We start from the raw sequence: 24,208 nt of genomic DNA, 5'->3' as shown, positions 1-24,208 counted from the left end.
TGAGCAGTGGTGAAAAAATCTTACCTTCCCTGAAGTCCGAGACCAATTTTTCTTCAGTCCAATTTAAGCTGGCTATGCTAAGGAGGCCTCTCATCCATTTAAATGATGAAGAACTTGCTTTTGGTAACCTTTCAACTGCGGGGGGGTTCTGCAAGCCTTTAGCTTTAGAGATCCAGGTAATGGGGATCCCTGGTGTTTTCATGAAGAAAGTGTAATTAAATTCCTGTCAGGCTCAATGAGATTTATCACCCGCCCAGCAAACAGAAACTATTTTTGAGTTCTGAAGGGGCTTTAGAACACTTTAATTACCTCAGCAGGGTGGGGAGGTGAGCCATTAAGTCCACACTGCTGAAGAGACATTCTGTTAGCATATGCCAAAGCACTTTCCTGTTTGAGCTCTTTGGTGTTCTAATCCAGAAACAGGATCAGAAACTCTATGTCTTGGAATATATTTCACCTGACAGCTAGAATGTTTGCTTCAAACATCAGAATGACATTTATTCCCTCAGGCGGCTCCTTTCTTTTCCTCTTCACTTTCCTGCACCAACTTTCCTCTCATTGCCAAAAAAGCATGTCGATGATGACACATGCAGTGGTTCAGAGTTAGTTCTATGATGGATCTTGGTGGTTTGAATTTTCACGATTTCTCTTCCAGAACCTTCTATGTTACTTACACAATGCTGAAGTGCCCAAGGCAAATGCTGAAAATATTTGGGCTTTTTACATGAAGGCCTATAAACGTACATCATACTCTTGCTGAATTGGAACACTGAGTTGAAATTCTGAGTAGTTAACAAATTTTAAAGTTTGGCCTGCTACTCTTTACCATACAGGCAAATCTACCTAATCAAGGTTATAGTTTCATGTTACACCTTCTTGAGTATTTTGAAAAATAGCTTCAAAGAATTGTTTGGCTAGAACAGGAAGGTAAGGAGGCAGGAAAAACTGTGTATGGAACATGGGCATTATTCAAATATAAAAGACCCAATTATCAGTAAGAATGATGGATTACCCATATTCTCTTGGATCTACCTCAATGCTGCAATCTGTTCTAATGGTGAAATTCCCCTGGCAAGGTCCCTGGGGAGGTCTTATGACTTTTTTTCTTTTCTGTTACAACTTCACAAAACATTCTCTGCTTACTTTCTTTGCCCATCATTTAGATAACTTAGTATCTCAGATCAGTAGGTGAGCCTGAAGGCTTGGGTAAGTTTTCCTTTGATAATCTTTAAATTTTATTTTATTTTATTTTTTATTTTTTTAGATGGGATGTTCCCATTTTTATTTTATTTTATTCTTTTTAAAGATTTATTTATTTATTCATGAGAGAGAGAGAGAGAGAGAGACAGAGAGGCAGAGACACAGGAAGAGGGAGAAGCAGGCTCCATGCCGGGAGCCCGACGTGGGACTTGATCCCAGGACTCCAGGATCGCGCCCTGGGCCAAAGGCAGGTGCTAAACCGCTGAACCACCCAGGGATCCCCAATCTTTAAATTTTAAATCAACCTGGATCCATTCATTTACAAGAATATAATGGAGGAATGTAATTCCTTTAAAGGAGCTCTTTTTTTTTTCAGGAGTGAGAGAGAAAAGGTAGTATGGAAAATTATCTGAGTCCTCCACAAGGCTTACTAAGACTCATTGCATGTATGTCTGCTTTCATGCCTCTGTTCTTATGTGATCTTCCTCCTTGGGTCTGGTACATTGCTGTGACAAAGCATGGGGGTCAAGAAGATTGTCCTGGGAGCTTTAGTTGCTCTTATATTTGATTTTATCACCTGACTTTGTGATAGTGACAGTCTTGTAATGGACTAATCCTGCTCAATGCCTTTTCTCTCTTATCTAAAGCCACCAAAGCATTGTTTCCTCACAACACTAGACCTGCAGAATGTTTTATGAACAAAGCACTGATGGTCAAATAAGTCTGAGAAACATGTAGACACTGATCTTCTTTTAGAGATTCACAAAGCAATCTGATATTAAAACTTCTGTAAAGTCTTCCAGTAAAGAAACATTTAATTTTTAATCATCATTTCCCAAGTATGCTTAATTATGAAACCCTTGGTATATGTACATGCAAAACCTACTAAAATCTCATGGAATGAACTTTGGGAAACTCTAAGACTGCATCTCTCTTTTAGCCAGCATCTCTTGCATGTATTCTAATTATTAGGCTGCCACAGTGTGAAAAAATATCAACAAATGGTCTTCAAAGTGGCAATGCCAGATGTGTGTTGAAGTACTAGGAAGTAGGGTATGAGATCTGTCTAACCAAACACCAGATAGATTTCTCAATATGAAATTTAAAGATTCCAGCAGAAAAACAAGAATCTTGACAACTGAAAAGATATTTACTTCGATGCCAAAACTATTTCAAAAATACGAATAGTAATTTGCCAAATAGTTAGCAAATAAGTAGTTTGCCAAATGAGGTCCTTTGGTTTTGGTAATTTCCATTAGAACTACTGAATAAAGAATCACACAGTAAAACATACACATGTACACACTCACACACCCCACACAAGTGTACAGCATGATTCTCATCCTATCTTTTCTAGTAAAAAGCTTCCTTTGAAGGCATTAATGGCTCTACTCATGGAAGATGTACAGATATGAAAAAGAAATTATAACAGGAAAGCATGAATTAATACAGCAATCTTTGCAATTCATCTTTTCCCAATAAACATATCCTGAACACAGAGGGAAAGTAAACCAATATTCATCTTTTCTCTTCTTGTCTTCCTATTTTGGATGGGTGGTTCAACCTGGGACTATGTACATTGATAAGGAACCTATTATCGAAACTCTGTAATAAAGAGTCTTACTCTGTGCTCTGGAACCTGCGGACAAGGATGTGTGTAGCTACTGTTTAGCACTCTTCCATTTTCTTAATATTAGGGAAACTAAAAGGGTCGCTTCTCCCCTGGATGCCCAATGAATAAATAATGGAGGCCAACTATTGAGTCAAGAGCTCAATTAGTTTCTGTAAGAAATGCCTTCTGTGGACCTAACATTTGGGCAGAGTGTTCTTCCTCTTTCTGCTTCCCAGGGTTTTTCACGAACACTTCCTCTTTAATGGCAAAATAAGATGGTGCCTCTTGTCAAGTGTCACATTGCACCCCCGCAACTGTCTAAGGCGTGTGCCCCTTTTAACCTAGTTCAGCAATGAATTTGAATCAGAAATAAAATGTCTCCCACTCTCCTGCCTTTGATTTGTCTGATTTGCTCCCTTTAAAAAATATTGTCCTCCAAAAAAAAAAAAAAAATATTGTCCTCCCCCAATTAAATGACAGTAATGCCAAATGTTATTATTCCCCATTTCAGTAATTCTGGACCAATTTGATCAAAAGGGTTATAAGTATTCAGACATCTCAGGTCTTACCAATATGCATAGATATGAGCCAAATATATTATACAAGAACAAGGAAGGGGGAGTCCTTCATGTGTTATCATTTATTTCAAGTTCAGAAATACAGCTTCACATTTTCACAATAGGTACATGTAACCTTCAAGAATGATACAGGCTTGAGAAACTTGCTTCAAAAATTCCATTCACAGAGTCCATCCATATATCAGCAGTAAGAAATCTCGAAAGTGCCAAGAAGACAGTGGAAAGTATTCTGGCTCAAATTAATTAAAGAATCAACAGAGAAGGTAAGATTTTGCTTCTACACACTGCTTCTTCATAAAAAAGCAAAAGAGGAATTTGATTCAGAAAAGGGAGAAAAAAGAAACATAGATGGGCAAACAAAGGCTGTACATATGAAATTAATCATAAATCAAGTATTGGTGAAATTTCTGGTTGAGAGGAATCGTTTTTTATCAAACTGGCAACAGACAATGCAAGAGGTTGACAGAGTAATTTTTATAATACTTAAAAAAATATTACACAATGAGCAGAGTTTAAGGAATTCAAAGGGTAAAAATTAAGAAATGAATGCCTTGAGCTGAGCCATGTGTGAAACCCCAGACCAGAGTGGTGAGAAGTCTCACCAGTATATACCAGTATGAACAGGTCTTAAGACAAACAGGAGACTCTTCCTTGAGTTTTCTCTCTTGCTCTCACACATATACACATTCTTACACATATATACAAGTAGCAATGCATATACTACATATGCTTCAAAATATTCTTAAAGTTTCACAATACAGAGCACCACACAATTTAAAGCATACCAACTAGACAGGATGACTTAAGATTATCTAGAAGACACATCTGAACTTTTAAGAAAGGAGTGAGTGATCTAATGAACTAATATTGTTTCTCTACACTCATCTAGCTTTATTCACATTAAACTCTGAGCTCACAGCTCCTCTTGGTGAAATGGATATAAAACTCTCAGTTTGAGTCTCATATCTTATCTCCCTTGAGTGGGTTCCACAGTTCAGAGACCTACTATTTAGGCTTTATTCTCAAATACTTCTCTTTCAAATACTTATCTGGTTTGCCAAATGAGAAATATTTACCTGAAAGAGGAGATGGATGACCTACCTCTGAGGTATTAAGTAACTTCTTCCCTACATTTTTTGATAAATTTACTCCAAAAAGTCTGCTCTTCTTATTATATTGCTTGATCCCTCCACTTTATTTTTTTGACATTTACTATGAAGAATAACTATGTGGACCAATTTAAGCTTTTCAAGATTCAGCTCAGCAATCCAAGAATAATTTATAATTCCAATCAGATAGCTTAAAAGTATGTTTCCCGATCTTACACTATATTTGGCAAAGGTAATTTCTTCTTAGATAGCAGTGTTGTGGACTTAGGTACAAATGTCTGTGGATGTTACTCTACTGTGCTGTCATGGTAATTCTGAGCTTTGTGTCTGTCCTGGAAAAATTTTGTATGCCTCATGTATGTTATCATTGTTATATGAACCACTGTTATCATGTATTACAGCAGACCCTCCAAAGTGAGCTCTTGTATTAACAGTTTAAAAAATATTTTCATACCCACACATACAGCACATGTATACATAAATATTTACACCCATACATACCATATATACACAGTGCACATACATTCACACTCATGCTTGTGGCATTTTAACAAGTGCTTTTAAACCTACCTACCCAAAGGGGCACAAAACACAGTACTTACAGAAATGAATTCACCATGTATATACTGTATACATAGACACATGCATAGAAAAGAAGTTTGTACACAGAAAACATCAACGTTTATCACATACTGGTATTAGGTCCCATTTCATATTTGAGAATTATGGCTACAGTCTATACTAAAAAGTCATAAAATTAATCTATTATGACTATTTTTAAATTCTAAGTTTAGAAGGCTTACAGTTATATCACAGGAACTGGTTTCATTATGTTTTGGAACAGAATGAGTTTGAATCTGAAAAAGTAGGCAATTTACTAATAAACCCTACTGCTCTTCTGTGCTACAAAAGACAGCTATAAGCAACATTCAGAAGAGTAATCTTGGTGGATGACTTCTGGAAATGCAATATATCTGTTCTAAATCAATACTATTTCAATAATCTGTTCACACTTGAGTAAACGGTTATTCCAATTAGTCAATAAGCATGCAATATTTAGCATGTGACAAGAAGTGATGTACCTATAAAACAAACATATACAGTTAATTCTTCCAAATCCTAAAAATATTGTATGTTTTATTTTATTTTGCTAGACATCTATTGTGTAGACCACATCAGAGCAATCAGGAGGAAGCCACACAAAAGATAAGAGGTGGTATGGGAAACTCTTAGAAAGCTCATTAAGCTACATTCCCACCTTAAGGCCTGGTATGGACAATGCACTTTAAACACATCTTAGAGCTTCCGACTTCATTCACCTTTACATTTCCTTTTAGCAGGATGCAAACCCTTTGGGAAATGGCATTAATACTAATCATATGACATAGTACTGCAGCAAACAAAGTGTTCTCCAGCATGACTTCTGGAATTCCAGGGGAGGCTAGAAATAACTGAGAAGTGAGAGGACAAAAATGTGCCTACAAACAGAGACAATTGGGACAGTGAAACTGTAGGATTATAATCTGAGAGCAAAAGCCAAATATGACAAATGCCATTGTTTATGACTACATAAGATCAGTGGAAAGTTGGAAAAACATCTCCAATTTTCTTCGACATGGTTTGTGCTGATCTAAGAACACACCAGTGGTTATCCACAATATTTTCCTTTAACAGAAGGAAATTTTTGAAATACAGCAAAATGCAAAACCACATTTAGCACAAAGCCAAACCCCGAAGTATATAATGTTAGCTGCCTATTTTAGAGAATTCAAAGGAAGAAGCAAAGGGAATCCTAAAAGGAGAGAATTTTATGATAAGATCTCTGTAGATAATTTATTTTACTATGGACATTTACATAACACATTCCCACTTAGCTGCAGCACTATTTTAAACACACATTATGTCTCTTGCATATCTGTTCCATTCACAAAGAGTTAAGATTTTTTTCAAATGAGGGAAAAAAAAGATATGAGAAGATTTAGGGTGCTGTTCTTTATACAATAACTTATAACTTAAAAGTTGAAATGTTCTTTTTGTAAATCTTGTATTCTCTGATTTTTGCCTATTATAAGTGGGCTAGCTGTAACCCTTTAGAATAACTTCAAAACAATGTCATTCAAGTTGGCAAGTTCTCTTTTTAATAATGGTTGAAAGTTTTTACTTCATACTTTATGGGTGTCTGCTTTGGGTATAAAGTACACAGGAAATTAAAGTGAAGTTAACATACAAATCATGTTTGCTGCTTTCAAAGGGAGACATTTCAGTTGGTGAAACCTGATTTACTTCTGTAGAATATGAAATAGTGTCATGGGACGCCACTATTCAGTGAGGACTTGCTCTGCTGTCTGGGAACAGTTAGCAGACGGAATTCCAGTTGGCTTCTGGCTGTTTCCTACATGCTAATCATTTGGTCCTAGGTAGTCTAAAACTCAGCCTTAAGACTGAACTATTAACCCCCAGGCTAAAAGGATTTTGTAAATTTTTGAAATGCTAGCATTTGCCAAGTTGCTTTAGATCTCGATGTCTTAATACCATTATTTGGAATGACCTGTATAGAGACTCTGAAATCCTACAACTGTAAAAGTGTGAGCTCTGCTCTTAAACCATGGCATCTCTTACTAAACGACTTTTATTTTCATTCTGGGGCTCCTTTTGAAAACAGTTATCCCAGAGTAAGGCTCAAGATATATTAAGAAAGCCTAGAATGGATGGAAAGTTATGTTAAACTAGTCTTAAAGGCAGATAAATTCTTGCATGAGGGAATTACAAATTAGCATGGAAAGAGAAAACGTTTTGCTCCAACCAAATAAATAAATAAACTGGAGTTTGTGTCAATGTGTAGTTAGCTATGCCTAAAATTAGCTCAGTTTGAAAAATTAAATATCTTCCATGTCAGTCACTGTAACCCATAAGGAGATGAATATATATGTGAATAAATAAATTATATGTTTCCAGACACTTCTAGAGATGTGATATTTTGCTTCTTCCTTGAACTCTGAAACTAACTAGCCAAATCTACTGATAGACTACTGAAAATTAAGCTTTGATTTGCTGTTGAATATGCTTCTAGCATGAAGCAAAACACATTGGTATGAAGAGAAGCTCTCTAGAGCAAGCAATGCGTTAACTTTTCCTTTGCAAGCTATCTTGTGCTTCTGGAAAAGTTGTATTCTTAAGGAATCCTAATTTTTTTAAAAAAATCACTTCCTAGCAGTCCTATGAAATGAAGAGGAAGGAAAGGAGATCTAAATAGCTAAGTATAGAGTAGAAGGAAATATTAATAATGGACAACATAATTTCTGTAAGCCAAAACAGAATGTGGGAAAATAAATATATGTATGGCTTAGGTCTAAGCCCACCATCTCATAGCTCTTAAGAATTATACTTAATGGGCTACCTGGTGGTTAACCTGGGTAGGCAAATGGTCTCCAAAATATAGGGCTGCTATACAAACCTACCCTTGGTCAGTACAACATAGAAAGCCTTGAAGGGTCAGCAGTTTTCAAGAGTCAAACTCCAAAGGTTTGATACACCATGAGCAACGAAGATGAGTAATGAATGCATTAGTAAAACTGGTTACTTGCCTACTGATGTCCACACATGCGACTACTCATGATTTACTGATCAAATATGTTGCTTTCGCATAATTCATTAGTAATTAATTGCCATGCCAGACACTTCGTTTAGTCTAACAGGGAGGATTCTAGTGGACGGATTATAGTGGGACGAGTTGGTGATGGGGGCGGTCTCCGGCTAGAAAGAGAGAAAGAGAAAGGTAAAGAAACAAGTAGAATATCTAAGCAGAAGGTTGTCCCAAAGACACTGAGAAAGAGCCATCATACACATGCCCATGCAGACAGGCCAGCAGGGGTGGTTGCCATCTGTAATGATTTGAACACTGTCACCTTTCATTCATCTAGAATTTTGAAACAAAAAATTTCATATGCAAATCTTTCTCAAAACAGAAGCTGTTCCTCCCAAAACAAAACAAAAAAACCCAAACACCAAATCATTTAAAAACCATCTGAAATGTCCTGTGCATTTCTCAGCTGACAGAGAATGACTGCATAGAGTAAACTGTGTTACATTATGCCTACTCCAGGAACTTTTAAGGTATATCAGGTCTCAGAGGATGATGATTTTTGAATTTTTATTTCCCTTTATGTAATATTCTCTTTTTACTGTCAGAATGCTAGTTATCACTTTTCATTGCCTTTAGCAGTAGCCTCCTCCAATTTGTTCTATATTTTATTTCTAATTTGAAGGGCACCAGAAAACCAGAGAATCAGGGTTTTTGCATTCTCTACAGTAAGTGTAAATAGGCTCAGGAGGAGGAGTATTGCTCACTTTCTGGTTGGTTATGATGTTTCTGAGAGCTGAGGTTGCCCAATACACAAACTCCAGATAATGAATATTACTGTATGTGAGAATCTCAACATTACGTAGTAATGCTCTTTAGTTCCTGAACACATCCATTTATTTCCTAAATGTATTAGGATCTCTGTGTGTGTGTGTACTTGCTTTCATATGTAGTATTTTGGGGAGTAATTTTTATAACCGACAAAATTCAACAAATTCTGCAAACTGAAACCTTTCTTCTTGATAAAACTGTCCCACTGGTTGTTTCAGAAAGATCCTTTTTGGAAGTATAGTCATGCCACAGAATTTTTCCTGTGTTAGAAACACTAATATGATTAAATCAAATGTCCCTTCTCAGGTATGAAGAAGTGAAGATAGAAAACTTAAAGGAAACAATTATGAAATGTGGAAAAAAATCACAAAGGTATAAAATCTAGATAGTCAAGGAAAAAATGCAAAAGAGATATTGTTCATTAATGGTACAAATACTGGCCCCTTAGGCACAAACTCCTAGATATTAACAGAGTTCCTTTTTGCTCCTGCACCAGAAAAATGTCCAAGAGGCTTTAGAGGAAAGGTTTCCTTGGGAAGGTGCATTTCAATTTAACTCCTTATGCTAGTTTCCTTATTAGGTGGGCACTAGATTTCTTAAAGTCTGACTAGACATATCTGATAGGCACAGTAACCAAACTAAACCATCAATACTAGTTGTTGATTTGAGTAAAAAAAAAAAAAAAAAAGTCCTCTTTTTGCAGAGAGGATACTGGCTACTCTGACCACCTGACATGTTTTGGCTATTCCCTGCTGGGAAAAATCTTCCCCTGATTTCCTTTTTACTTGTGTCCATGCAAAAGCACTGCCCTTCCACTAGCATACTGCTCATGTTCATTTAAAATGGCCATATTTATTTGGCTTATGTCCTGAATCTTGAACCTTGAGTCACGATGTTCTAGCATGATGTTCTATGCAATTATGTTCTCAGCGCTGTTTTGTTCTTCTGCTAGAAGTGCTATCCATCCTTCGAGGCTCACCTCCCCGACGTCTTCTCTAACCTACCTCTCCCTATCTTAATAAAGCTGCTTCGAAAGCATCTCAACATACGTCTATTACAACCATCACAATCAATCCTAATTAGGTTTTTATGTTTTATCTTCACTGATGAGAAATGGGCTGTGTCTCACTCATCTTCCTGTTCTTGTGGTGTGTGCTTATCATTCAGCCACTGTACAACTAGGCACTGACAACTAAATAAAGTTATCCATAGAAGTAAGAAGCAATTTATGAATGCTTGTGATACTCACTCATCTTCACATTACATACAGGTATATGTTGGGAAGTCATTGCTGTTGCAGAAAAAAGAAAAAAAAGCTACAGCAACATGTAGGATTTTTACCCTTGGAAATGTTACCTGTAATGTATTTGCTCAATTCTTTAATAAATGTTTGGAATAAACATTAAATAATAAGCCCCCTGTCCTCAGCGAGTTTGATAAATAGTCACATAACCCATAGAAATGTATTCTTAGAATTAAGCAGTTATGGCGGGGTGGAAGGAGAGGAGGGGTTGGCCAGAGTTTGGAATTTGAAGGAAGGAAACTCTACCAGAAGATTCAATATTGGGTTGGATTTTTTTTTTTTAAAGTAGATCTTAAAACAAATTCATTGAGGGGCAGGGTACAATGTGGCATGGTGGGTTGGAAACTGTTTCATGCATACATGATAGCCTGGACTAAGGGCTGTAGCCAAGAGAGAAAGGAATACAAACCGGGTTCTCTTCTGATCCTTTGGTTCTTGGCTTAAATGTCATTCCTTAGCCCTTCCTGACCATCCTAGAGTTTCCAACCACCCCATCCCCAATCACTTCATGATATTTGTGTATTTCATAGCACTTGACCCTGTTTGTGATTATTTATTTACTATATTATTGCCTATGTCCTGCAGTAGATTCCTTAAGAGCAAAGACCATATACTCTGTATTTATTATGTGTATTCAGCATTTAGTATAATGTAATCACATTATTAGATTAGAAGGCAGTGAAGAAATATTTATTAATAATGGACAAATGAATGGCTGAAAAGTGCCTAAACAGAGATGCTTGGCCAGGTTAGAGCATAGGCCAGATCAAAGGGAGTAGATCCATTGGGGCCAGGAATATTTTTGAGGTGTTTATGAGATGCTATTATTGAGTTTACACAGAAAGAGTTCTAGACCAGAAGTCAAAAGATGTGGATGCCTCCAACTGCCAATTTGTATAGTCACTAACCACCTGAGGTTCTCCAAGACTCAGTTTCCCCCTCACAGGCACCGGAGACTCAGACTAGATGATCTATAACACACCTTCTAGTTTTTATGTGGCATACATAATTTATTGAGCATCTACTATGTGAACTGCATTATGCTGCAATCATTTTTAAAAGCTCACAATCTATTTAGAATGGAAGATGAGTGGGATAGACAAGTATACAAGTGGTTTTTACTATTATACCCCATTTTAAGTGGAAAAAAATGACAAAATTTTGTAATTCAGACTCTAAGAATATAGTTTGGGAGCTTGAAAATACAATGTGGTCAAAGCAGGGGCAAATGTGATTTTAACTGCAACATATAAAACTTGGAAGATGTAAGACAATAGTTACAATGAATTTATAAGAAACTAGAAACTATGTGCTGAAGATGGAAGGGCAGAGCTCAATGGTGGGGACAGAGAAGAGAGAGATTTAAATGCTATGATGGCACAGTTGCTCCTCATTAACCTCCGCCCCAGTTTTGGACTATGCTGATGGAACTAGAAAAGGACGATGGTAATGGGCAAGTCCAGAAAGAAAGCAAGGCAGGAGACTAGGGGATTGCAACTTTCTGCTCTGTGCCAGGACTTTCGTTTGTCTTATTCACCACTATATCCCCAACCTAGCATAATCTTGGGCTCATGACATGCTTTCTCTCTCTTAATATCTCTCTCTCTCCTTTTTTTTTTTTTTTGAGAGAGAGAGGGAGAGAGAGAAATTGGGAGTATGCCAGTGGGGGAAGGGGTATAGGAAGAGAGAGATTCTTAAGTAGACTCCTGGCTAAGCAGGGAGCCCAATGTTGTGAGTCTGGACCAACTGAGCCACCCAGGTGCTCCTCATGGCATCCTTTTTTAATAAAGAAATTAGGAGAAAGGTCCCTGGGGTCCCTGGGTGGTTAAACCTCCAACTCTTGATTTCTCTTCAGGTCATGATCTCAGATCAAGCCCTGCAACAAGCTCCCCACTTAGTGGGGAGCCACTTCTCTCCCTCTGCCTCTCCCTCTGCTCCATGTGAGGTATTCTCTCTCTCTCCAATAAATAAATATTTAAAAAAATAAAATTGGGAGAATCTATCCATTATGAGCTTCTTAAAAGTGTCCCTTAGTGGGGGTGTCTGGGTGGCTCAGTTGATTAAGCAACCAACTCTTAATTTCGGTCCAGGTCATGATCTCCCGGTCATGATCTCAGAGTGGTGAGATCAAGCCCCACGTTGGCTCCACTCTGGGCATGGAGTCTGCTTAATATTTTCTCCCTCTCCCTCTGTCCCCCTCACTCTAATGCACTCTCCCTCTCTCTAAAATAAAATAAATAGGCACCCACACCTGTGTGGTGAATGAATGAGAGAATTAAAGACAAAATTTCTATCATGTTCACTCAAAAATAATTATGACATCTATAAAATATGCTCAGTTTCAGGTCAAAGTAACTCATATATGTACTTGGTAATTAAAAATCCTGAAAGATCCCCCTCCCCACCCTTCTGGAAAAAAAATGAGCATCATTTCATTTCTAAAATAATACAACTCTACTAGAAAGCAATTCAGGAGGAGCATTAAGTTGTTCTGTGTGATTTTCTTAATAAGCAATGGTATTTGCCAACTTCAACACCAGAAATACATTTAAGGTTTACTGTTAAAGTTCATTTCATTGGTCTAGTTCCTAACCATTCAAAGAGTTTCCAAAGACATTCACCTCATAAGACAGTTTGTTTTGGGCAAAGTTATTTGTTTTGTACCAAATTTTCCTCAGTTGCTTTGTTTAGTGATGGGCTTCATTAAGTAACCCATTACATTGAAATGGAGCATCTTGCATCACTTAGTGTTTATTGAAACACTGTGTTGTGTGTGGGCGGTTTATGGTTAGGACAGAAGAGCCATGTTTCTGCTTCCAAATCAAAGGGAGAGATGTAATACTTGTAGCATTCGTAGCTGCAGGGATGAACCTTTTACAGTCTTTTGGACAATGACAATTTTTGTAAGGAAATCCAATGCTCACACAAGGTGGGTGGCATTGAAAGGGAGAACCTGGCTTTACTGATAAGAGAGAAGAATGCATTATTTTGTCTTACTGTCTCTTTCACTTCTCTTCTAAGAACGGAAGGATTAAAACTTCAGCTGTTCTGTTTTGGGTTAGCGGGTTCTGAGTATTTATGATGTGAGGCCAATCATTGTAGGGTTGAGAATATGAATATATATATATATATATAGTGAGAAAGAGAGAGAGAATATATAGAAAATTCTACAGGCAAACTGCTTGTGGGGTGCATCAGCATGTGGGGATTCTCTAGTTTCTTGCTGTCAGGTAGCATAATACCGGTTGTTGAAATGGCTTGGTCTTTCTGCCCCTGCCCTTATTCTCTGTCAGAGTGGGAATTATGAGACTGGTAAATGTGTGAGCCAGACTGGATCTGTGTAGCTCAGTCTCCTTCCTTTTCTATGTTTACACCAAGATTTCATGGCTCCCTTTCCAGGATTCTTTCTATTGGACAGTTACATTAGCACATTCTGAGGCAATGGTTCTCAAATTGGACCGTGCATCATAAGTCCCTGGTGGACTTGTTAAAACTCAGATTGCTGGGCACCACACAGAGTTTCTAATAGGGTGAGACATTTCTAGCAAGTTCCCAGATGCTGCTGATGCTGCTGATCCTGGGACCATGTTTTGAAAACCATTGTTCTAAGGCACAGTAAGTGATTTTGAGCTTGCTTTATTAGCAATTCCAACCACTTGCCAGATATAGTACAAGCAAAAAGTGAAAGTACTGGGAAAAAAATCTTAAGAAGGGTGAAGAAATGGTTGTAGAAACACTCTGAAACATTTGGGAATTAGACTTAAGCATGGGTCAGCTCAGTTTTAGGTTTATTTTATAATAACTAAGATAGTATACTCCGGTAATTTTCTTGTTAATCATCACCCCCTACTTGCTTAGGGACACTTGTATTTGCTTATGAAAATGGCAGTAAGTAAGGAAAGTAAGCATCTGTAAACATGAATTGCAAATTCTCATCTTTGGAAAGGGTATGTATGACTGAAGTCCACCTAATTAGCTAGGTGAACCTACTCCTCCACACACACAAAAAAGAAAACAAAACCCTCAAAAAAGATAAAGATGAACACATCTAGAGGAATGATATCTGTCTACCAGGGTAGTATTTGCATAAAAACGGATATGTAATAGGCTTCTCTTATACCACAAGTTCTACTTATTAAATATAATTGAGGCTTTAAAATACATCTGTCTCAACAATTCAATTTACATATAATTACATATTACATATAATTACTTTTAGGAGGATGGGAGAGTTATACATCCCAGGTTTCTAGAAGCCACAAAGATCTGATACCAACTTGCCCAACTTGTTTATCTTACTGATGAAACAGGTAAAAAAAATTTTTTTAATGAAGGGTTCTGTGTACTGAACCACAAGAAGTAAGACTACATCTGGTGAATTTCTTAGAAAACAGAAAAAATAGAACTAAAACAAAAACTGCTTCTGAGTTTTCTAAAACCATAAAGAGCATCTCCTGTACTGGGCTCTGTTGGACTTGTCTTTAAAGCAGACCCAGGCAAAAATGGCTCTGGTAGGGACGCCTGGGTGGCTCAGCGGTTGAGCATCTGCCTTTGGCTCAGGCCGTGATCCTGGGGTCCTGGGACTGAGTCCCGTGTCAGGTTCCCCAGAGGGAGCCTGTTCGACCTCTGCCTATGTCTCTGCCTCTCTCTCTGTGTCTCTCATGAAAAAATAAATAAAATCTTTTTAAAAGAGTTAATAAATAAAATGGCGCTGGTGGCATCGGGAAGCTTGGTTGGGGGATGCCCAGAGTATCTCCCTCTCGGGAACAGTAATGCCTTGTTTGTCCACGAACCTCTTGAATTAGTTAATCCTTGGATCATTTCTCAAAGGTTAAAGCATGTATATAGAGTGTACACACAGTTTATCACCTGAATGACATTATAAACTTCCTAAGAACCCAGATTATTCCTTATCCTAGTCTTCCACAGCACCTGCAGAGGGCAGCGTCCCCACCGGTAGTTCAGTGTACAGGAATGCAGATACCCAGTGACAAATCAGGAGCACGGTGCTAGGTGATATGGAATGGCAACTGACTAGGATCCAGGACTTCCTCTTGCAAATGTCTGCTCTATCAGATAACAAGATGCAGTATTTTAAACACAGTTGTGTTTGTGCTTCACTTATTTTAAGCATTTATTAACAAGACAGATTTTACATATCTACAAGCTATGAGGCTGTTTTAAAAAAATGCCACAATGGTCAGGATATGGTCCACATGGAAGACAGTATTTTGTAATTTATTATTGAAAATACCATAGGCTGCTATCCAGCATATTTTTGGCCTTCTCAGCTTAGTAAGAAAATGAGCTGATACTGTCCAAGAATCATTTACAGTAGATGTTGGAAAGAACATAGGACTTGGAGTCTACTTAAAGGGTCTAAAGAATTCTCTAATATGATTCGTGCTACATGTTAGAGCCAGCATTTCTTTCCCCTGTGAAAATGAACCCATGCCTTTATAACATGTGTCACTGGGAAAGTATGAATCAGTTGACAGAATTTGAAGTAAGAACATAAGGGGGAAAACAGTCCACAATTGTTATTCAATGATACAAACATCTAATATCCTGTATAAATTAGTCTCTGAGATAAATGGTAACATAACCTCCCTTGCCACATTTGCTTTACATGATATTAAATATCTGACTTGGATTTCATTCACAGGGATGGTACCGATCTCTCCACTTCTGTGGTTGCAGCAAAAAGGCAGCCTAAGGACGATTTGCCCACATTAAGTCTGCTCGGTTGGTGATTTGTAAAAAAAAAGAGTTTTACAGTAGCATTTGGCCAGGCAAGGTTCTCAATAGAACAGAACGAGATAGAGTGTTTATGTTTAAACTGGTCCTTAAAATATACTAAACATTGGGCTAATTCCAAAAGAAATTCCGAATTAGCACTGCATGTCAACTCATTTTGTATTCTTCATTCTCTCAATAAGCCCTGTTTACGTGCTACATGCTGTATTAACAGTCAGATGTCCAGAGACGTGATCCCTGCCTGGGAATCTCTCCGAGATTGGGAGAGAGACAAGAAACTGTGATGACAGTGCGATAGTTGGTAATGACAGGACTGTGCCTAGGAGCTTCCGGGGCCCCTGGAGTCTTAGCCTGGGACTGGAAGGGGGTCAGAAGGACCTCCGGAAAACAAGGGAAGTTGAGGGGACTGGCAGTCCAGAAATAGGAAATAGTATGTGTGAGGGAAAAAAAAAAAAACTAGAAAAAGTGCTGTCAGTTTGAGAAACCAAGTGTTGTCTTGTTCTTTATCAGAAGTGACAAAATTATTTGTTTTGCACTGAGTCCTAATTCATAAAACAGATAACTTCCAGGGTTTAGGGTTATATTAAAATATGATTCCTCAAAAGCCCGGCTTTCGAGATTTTAAAAAATGTTTTAGCCTCTGTACTATATCACTGATAACAGATAAACTGGATGGAGGGAAAGAGGAAAGAGATGCAAAAAGCAGAAGGTAAGAGGAATGCAATGGTGAGAAAATCGTACAGAGAGAAAGGATGTGGTTTGAAAAGAGCTTTACCTGCACGTGGCTAGTGAATGAAGCTAGGCAGTGTCCCTTCCGATGATTCCCCACCCCCCCATTTCTCTCCCTTTTTCTCTTTCCTCCCTTCCTCCCTCCCTTCTCTCTCTCCCTCTCTCTTTCGAGAAATCCCCAAAGAGATCTCCAAGAACTTACATGATGTAGAAACCTAGTCCCATTGATGTTGCGGGGGCACAACTATTTCTAACCCTCTTCATCTTCTTCTGTCCTCTTCTGTCTGCCCTTCCCCTCATTCCCAGCTCAGGCACCAGGGACAGGGGTTGGCCAACCCCGCCATTTGGGGGAAGGAGGAGAGGTTGGGAAGGAGGTGCTAAGAACCAGCTACTGGGAGAGGCAACGTCCACTTCTGAGATGCACATTCCTCTGTCATCTCGAGTCAGTGGGAAGAAGACAAGGGGGCAAGGATGGGGAGGGAAAAGACGACCCTTCGAAGGTCTACACAGAGCTGTAACATTCATTTCTGGCTTAGAAAGACAGAAAAGACTCTTTACCCCTCTCTGGTAGAAAGCAGGAACCTTGCAGGTGTGAGTATCTGACTTGGGGTCTTACCTCAGACAGAGCAAACATGTAACTAGAAATCTTGATGGCAAATTTCACTTTCCAATGTCTTTTATTTTAGTAACAACAACAACAACAACAACAACAACAACAACAACACATAGAGACTGAAGAATTTGAAGACTTAAGAGAAGATTTATGCTGCACAAATGTTTCATTTCTGCCTGACTGTGATACCTGGGGAATTCAAAGGCCAGTTTGAAATGTACCACGTGGTATTCCTCTGGCCACTTATGTCTCTCAGTCCAAGTGGCAAAAATGGAGACAAAGAGTTACCATTTACTAATTACAATCCCAGTGATAAAAAAAAAAAGAAAGAAGAAGAAGAAAGAAGAAAGAAAGAAAGAAAGAAAGAAAGAAAGAAAGAAAGAAAGAAAGAAAGAAAGAAAGAAAAAGAAAGAAAAAGAAATCCAGCAGGAGGAGCTCTAACATGTCTCAGAGCTCAAAGTTTAAAAACAAAAAAGTTTAATGCAAACACAGGAAAACAGAGAAGCAGTTGTGCCTTGCAAGCTGCCATGTCGGTGGACAAACATGTGACTAAAGTCCAATTAAATGGTCAGCGCGCAGGCAGGTGACGATCCTGGCCGAGGCCGAAGCACCAACACCCCCCCATTCCCCACCCCCAGTGCCACCTTCCATGAACCTCCTTGTTCTGATGCAGCTAAACTGGGATTGGAGCCGTGGCAGTTAGCTCTTACAAAAGTGAGAGCAAAAGGCCGACTTTGAGACAGGTCTAGAAGCCATTCTTTTCCTCCTACAGTGTCATACTGTCTCTACTCGAGTCTGGGACACTGGCTCCAGCACTGCATTTAAAAATGGATTTTTTTCTCAGCGGTTGGCAGCACTACAAAAATTCCCAAACGCTCCCTCTCCTTCACTCAGTGGCTTGATGGGTGCTTTTCTAAAATGAGGGAAATGCTCTCTTTGTAAAAATTGGTGCTAAAAGGGCAAGGAATCATATGTCCCCTGGGCCATGTAAAGAGTCTGCAGAAAGAATTATAGCTTTCTAACACACACGCACACACACATCAACTGGAAACAAAGAATTTACTCAGGAAAACATTGAGAAGTATATGAATATAACAGTTATAGGATTTGGGGGTAAGCCTTTCCATTTTGAACAGTGTTGTGGGAGTGGAATGGACGAGTGGGCATACAGGATGGTCAGAATTACTTAACCTGAAGGAAACTTGCAACCAATCCCTTTTAATCTATTGCCAATAAGAAGTCAAACTTTTTGTTTTACACCTTAATGGTATGCCCACATTTTAAATTTTTATACAAGCTTCTACAGAAACTTTAACTAGACCAATTCAGACCAAAAATCACTAAATAAAGCTAGTCTAGACGGAAAAATCTATGAAAACCATATGTCTTTTAGGCATCTGCCTTAAGAAAACTGCCATCATCCTGGAGAAATAGTTCACAAAATATGCTTTCAGGAAAACACTGCTGCGATGACCATGGGGAGCTGTGCTTAAGAAGACAGTTGGGCTAGGAGAAAGTCAAGCCAAAATGTTTACCAGTGAAAGGCTTACATGTCTGCATATGTCTGTCTGTAAACATCACCGAAATGACAGGCAGAGGCCGACATCATTTCTATTTCCGTTATCTTAGAAGGGATCAGAAAAGTTAGTTTTGTTCCTCCACATTCCTGCAGAATGTTAGACCAAGGGATCTCAGAGCCACTCTGTCCTCACTCACAGAAAACGGTTTTGGATAATGTTGTATGTGGATGAGGTCAAAGAACCAGAACATTTTCTTCTGATTATTTCCTCATCCTGCTGGCCTGCCAAACACAGGCAGGAGGCAGGTGTCCGACTAAGTGACTGAACGATGACTGTTCCGTGTAGTTGGATGGAGGGCCCTCCGGAGACAAAGGGACTCAGGACTAGGGTACAAAGTGAGAGTGCAATGAGAATGCAGTAAAGAGAAATTGTTCTAAAACCCTGCTCTCCCGATTAAATATATTGCTCTCTGGAGACAGTGGTCAGAGCTACCTTTGTTATTCTAGCTACATATTCTTACATCTCAAAATGCACATTTAATAAGTAACCTGAAATCCATAGGAAAAAAAAAAGAGAAAAGCAAACTTTAATGATAAAAATAATAACATTTTAACTGAAAGCTCAACAGTCTATGGAGATTATGAAAGTATTTATAAATTACCAAGATACCTTGTAACCCTCAAGAATATTTTCTCCTTGCTCAACAGGCCAGGGGACTTTGGAACAACAAAGTAGCAATGGCTAGTGGCATGAATAGGTCATTGGGTCACCTAGAGGGTTGTGAATGCATGATGTATATTGAATAGCTACACGTGGAGAAAAGGTCCTGGGTTGGAGGAGTCAGGTATAGTATAAAAGAAGGAAATTTAAAAGATGTGGTCAGTCATACACTAAAGTTTCAAGCACAGAGGAAAACACTATTTCAACATGCTTATTCAAAGATGATGTGCTTTAAAATGAGTTTTCAATATACTTAGTTTTCAAGTAATAGGATGCTAAGGGGGGTAAATGCAGAGCGTTTGAAATATTAAAACAAATCAAGCAATCATAGCAACACCCCTCACTACAGATTCCTAAACTGAACGATAGGGCATTTAAGTTAATCGAAGTCTGATGAGTCACTGGGATTTCTGGGGTCCACCAATTTCAGTCCCAAGTGCTCTGATACTACTTTTGTTGAGCTAAAACGACAAGTTTGCTTTCTTTCAAATAATATGTGTAGCATGGATTTTATTTTGACTTCGGATCCAGATATGTGGAGGGAAATTACTGCAGTGGTTTCTCTAGTTAACACATTTACTAATGTTTCCTTAATTTTCCACCCCAAGAGGCAATAATTAAGGTAGAATTTGCCTCACATGAAGTTTTATTATTTTAGTTATTAAAATATTTTCCAACACTACCACGAAGCAAAAAGAAGTTCTAGTTGATTTAAAAATAAGTAGATGTTTTCCCCAGGTTTTATAGCTTTTCCTCCGTAAATGGTGGTCTAAAGGTGGAGCAGTGTATAGACTTTCTGGCAAAGTCCCTTGAATGTGATGCTAAGGGTAGATTTATTTGAAGGAAAAAATTCATTCACTCTTAAAATTGGCTTTGAGAACAATCCTAATATAAACTTAAAAAAATACACATGATACAGAATAAATCGTATATAAATATCCATTCCCCAGTGAAATAATTTCATTTTAGACTTTCTGGGCTACAAAGTCTTCCTCATCTACCCTCCTAAGCGGTCTCATTATAGATCAGTGTGATATATACTGACCAAGAGAAGTGTCGATAATGCTGCCTCATGCAAATCTGAAACTAGAAATAGGTAATATTTACATGGTGGAGGCGACTGGTATATTTGAATTGTAAAATAAAATCATTTCCCAGATCATATTCAAAACCACCCGAGGCCACCTTCTCACACCTCTCACTTCCTCTCGGTTCTCGAAACTGCCACAGAAGCCTGGGGATGCCCGTGTGGCGGTGCATCTAGTTTGTGGTTTTCCAGGCCTTCACATCATTCTCCCTCTCTGTTGCTTCCTCAGCCCTTCCACAAACAAAGCAGGGATGGAATGTAACTTATTGCTAAACTTTGTATCAACTTGCACATTTACTGGGTTCCCAGTATTCACACCTTAGCCTATTTTTCAGCATTTTAACTAATCTCAATAGGGGAAAATGTTGACTTTATGGAGATATGGAACTCTCCTTGTGTCTGAACAATGGAAGTCAAGAAGGCCCAGCATTGCCACTGACTATGAGTGAAGGAGGATTTTGCCATCTGCCATTTTGATTAACCATTTTTTTTTTTTTTTAAATCCTTGGATGGAATGTGTCCTTTCTCAGTTCATATGAGCTGATCGTTTTGGCTGGAATGCAGGAATGGACATTTCCTAGTGTTTATGGGAATTGTTAAAAAAATAATTCCAGAAATTAGAGCACTTGCTATTTGTGGTTTTGCCTATCATGTGGCTCTGGTGCCTGAAAAGCAGCCAAAAGGAAAAGAAAGTACGACACCACACGATGAGGCTGCCGAATACCTTGTGGCTTTAGACTTTGCCCTAGGTAGAAATTCTCCTAGTTTTGATCAGAGTTGCCAAGTGATCTAAACTTTCATCGAAATACAGGTAATATGGTGTCAATACACCTGCAGAATCTCTCAAACTCAATGTCCTTCCAATGCCAACCCCCCTTCCCCTGCACTTAAAAATACTGGCCAGACCAAAAGTGTAATATTCTTTTGGCAACAGCATTAAGTAAGCCAGATGGATTTCATTTGGCAACTAAAGGGTGTAAATATGTGTTTAGATTCAGAGGTCCCCCCCCCCCCCCCGACAATGGTTACAATATGTTGGCTCTAGTAAGCTAAAGGATTTCAGTGTTGGGCATTTAAAAATTGTACGTCTAAGCGGCAATAAAGTTATGACAAGCAGACAAAAGCCATCAAACCCTCAGCTAAATCCTCCTCTCCTTTCTCATATTGCTGGAGGTAAGCATTTAGGGCCCGTTCTGAGTGAAAGAGGTGACATTTACAATTTCATGTTTAATTTCCTGGCTGTTTATCGGCCAGAGCCACTCCAGTAAGCTGAATTTCGCTTCTTTCACAGTAGCTGGTAAGTCACAGGGAAGGAAGAAGCGCCCAGCAGCTTCTCGGAGCATGCTGCTTGGATAAAATTTGGAGGTGGAAGAGCCACGCATCACATTGTGCTATGAATCTCCAAAGTCACTAAAAAATGTGCCATCTAACCAACACTGTCTGCATGTCAAGGTTTTCTCTGTAAAATCATTCTTTTCTTACAGCAAAGGAGACAAAAGAAGGCGACGATGAAAGGGAAGTACTAGCCTGTGTCTGTCTGCTTACACTGGGCGGGATTCACTTCTCTTCTCCTTTCCTTTCTCTTTGTTTCTTTTCCTTTTGAGCTGACATCAACTTGTATATAGGAACATTCAGCAGATTCCAACTGGTGACAGTTTGCTGCTGACTGGCCACAGGAAGAATAATAAGCATTTACTGTGCATTTTTCACTGGTCAGTGGCTCTCGTGCCAGACTCCCGTCTTGGCTGTCTTCATCAATCAGGTGAGACCCAGGGCAGGGCTGGGTATCCTGAAACTCAGAAAGGCTTTCCTTGCAATGGCTGAAGCTTAGCAATTTAGAACCCCAGAGAGAACAATGACAGAACTATTTGCTATTATTTGTCACGGGATGTGGAAGCAGTTGTATTTGGTTAACTTAATGCCAGTTACCACTGGGCTAGGAGTAGCATACTGTTATATTTACGGCCGCCTGCCGCCTGTCTGCATTTCTGGTTGCTTGGACTTGGTCGTATGTAGATCCTTTCTTATTTTCTTTTTCTTCTATCATCCCCTCAGCCTCAGATATTTGGAAAAGTGAGATAAGGGACACATTGAAAGCAGAAAGGCAATCTGAAGTCTACCTTGACACATCTGCAAAAGTCCCAAATTCTGACCTTCAGAACACTTGTAGTTCTGTTCCTGGGTCTCACCTGAACAGACTGCCAGTCATTCCGCACTGTGGCAGGATGGAGATGTTTGTGTAAAGTAGACTCAAGTTTGCTAGACCCAAGAAGGAAACCACCAGACTAATTTTACCTTCACTTAAACCAGATGGAAACCAAGACTGCAAAATGAAAAACTCTTGTCATTAACCATCGATTCACCTCAGTGAAATATTATGTTACAGATTGTGGAATTTGAGTGATTTTGATGGGATATTTAACTGAGGGGCTTAAATTAAATTGAATATTTTCTTTAGTGAACAGTTTATGGCCAAATTTCTATTTTCATTAAAATATATGAAGCATCATATTTTCAACTCATGTTGAACCTGCAACAAATTATTAATTGCATTTGGGATTTCAGTAACAAATTTTATAACACAGCAGTCTCACAAAATTGCCTTAAATAATGCTAAGAATCAGAAAGAACACCTCAAAGTTGTTTCCACTCTTGGCATTTATACTAAAAAAAAAGAAAAAAAAATCTCTCCATGACTTTTAAATCCAGTCGCTAAAAATAAAAACCGTTTCCTGAAAAATCAGAATACCTAATCATAAATTTATTTATTTGTTTTTTTAAAGGGGAAGGACAGTGGGGAAAATAAAAAACTCATGAAATCAGAAATCACAAGACGAATTCATCACTTGTCCAAATGACACTCAGTTGCTAAAAGAAGTCATACTTTTAGAGGGCTCTTGAGGAGGGAGTAAGTCAGGATGTTTCCAGGACATGATTTCAGGAGAATCAGACACAGGCTAGTCACAAAAGTCGCTTAATTGTCCGTGTACCCTGAACCCATGACTTCAAGACTCAGCAGCTTCATCCTTCATGGCACCAAACCTTCATGTGAGGGATGCAAAGACAAACTTATAAGAATCGTGGGTATGTCCTTACTCAAAATTTGGGGGACTGGCTGAAAAAAACAAAACAAGGAGAACTTATCCCTAAGTTAAAGGGATTCTGTGTTAATGTCCATTAGATCAACATATAAAATACGGAAAAGAGATACAGCATAGCAGTGTATCAAGGTCAAACATGTAAAACAAGATTCAATTGTAAAGAGAACCAAATGGTTTTTACCTCCTTAAAGACAAGACCAAGAGTGCACCAATTATCTCTTTATGGAGAGAGATTTCTGTAACTTTTGCCATGGTTGGCTTTGCAGTAAATTACTGAGACCGTGGGACTGTGATGAGACTCTCAAAGTGCGCCATGTAAAGTCAGGGAAAATGAGTAAGTCACAGAATGGGCATAAGTGGGAAACCCTGTGATAATCTTGATGATGCTCCAGGGCTGTCCGTGCAGCACGAGATGTCAGCTTCACTATTGGGCTCACCAGAGAGTCAATGGAGCATTTCTTGGTTTCC

The 24,208-nt window shown here is 38.6% G+C and overlaps 1 protein-coding gene and 1 long non-coding RNA gene across 12 annotated transcripts in view; one reads left to right on the top strand and one right to left on the bottom strand.

Annotated features, from left to right (window-relative positions):
• Positions 1–24,208, bottom strand: part of DNM3 (dynamin 3) — a 547,902-nt gene that overhangs the window by 1,403 nt on the left and 522,291 nt on the right. For 3 of the 9 annotated variants that reach the window (XM_072830613.1, XM_072830614.1, XM_072830622.1), the window contains one exon: positions 3,435–8,252. The exons of 2 other annotated variants lie outside the window; for them this stretch is intronic. In XM_072830613.1, the coding sequence (XP_072686714.1) occupies positions 8,183–8,252 (70 nt within the window). In that variant the 3' untranslated portion in view covers positions 3,435–8,182. Of the gene's footprint in view, positions 1–3,434; positions 8,253–23,385; positions 23,755–24,208 lie in introns of those variants that run through there. 4 more of the 9 variants (XM_072830617.1, XM_072830620.1, XM_072830616.1 and 1 more) reach the window with 2 other exon arrangements.
• The window catches only part of LOC140635670 (uncharacterized), a 37,390-nt gene that overhangs the window by 11,758 nt on the left and 1,424 nt on the right, over positions 1–24,208 (top strand). For 2 of the 3 annotated variants that reach the window (XR_012033021.1, XR_012033022.1), the window contains 4 exons: positions 3,558–3,653; positions 14,433–14,523; positions 15,879–15,958; positions 17,386–22,401. This is a non-coding gene — a long non-coding RNA (uncharacterized lncRNA). Of the gene's footprint in view, positions 1–3,494; positions 3,654–14,432; positions 14,524–15,878; positions 15,959–17,385; positions 22,402–24,208 lie in introns of all 3 variants that reach the window. The other variant, XR_012033023.1, reaches the window with a different exon arrangement.

The sequence above is a fragment of the Canis lupus genome, chromosome 6, assembly GCF_048164855.1.
Source record: "Canis lupus baileyi chromosome 6, mCanLup2.hap1, whole genome shotgun sequence".
In the NCBI taxonomy this organism is placed as follows: Eukaryota; Metazoa; Chordata; class Mammalia; order Carnivora; family Canidae; genus Canis; species Canis lupus.
This window is presented reverse-complemented; position numbering and strand designations above follow the sequence as displayed.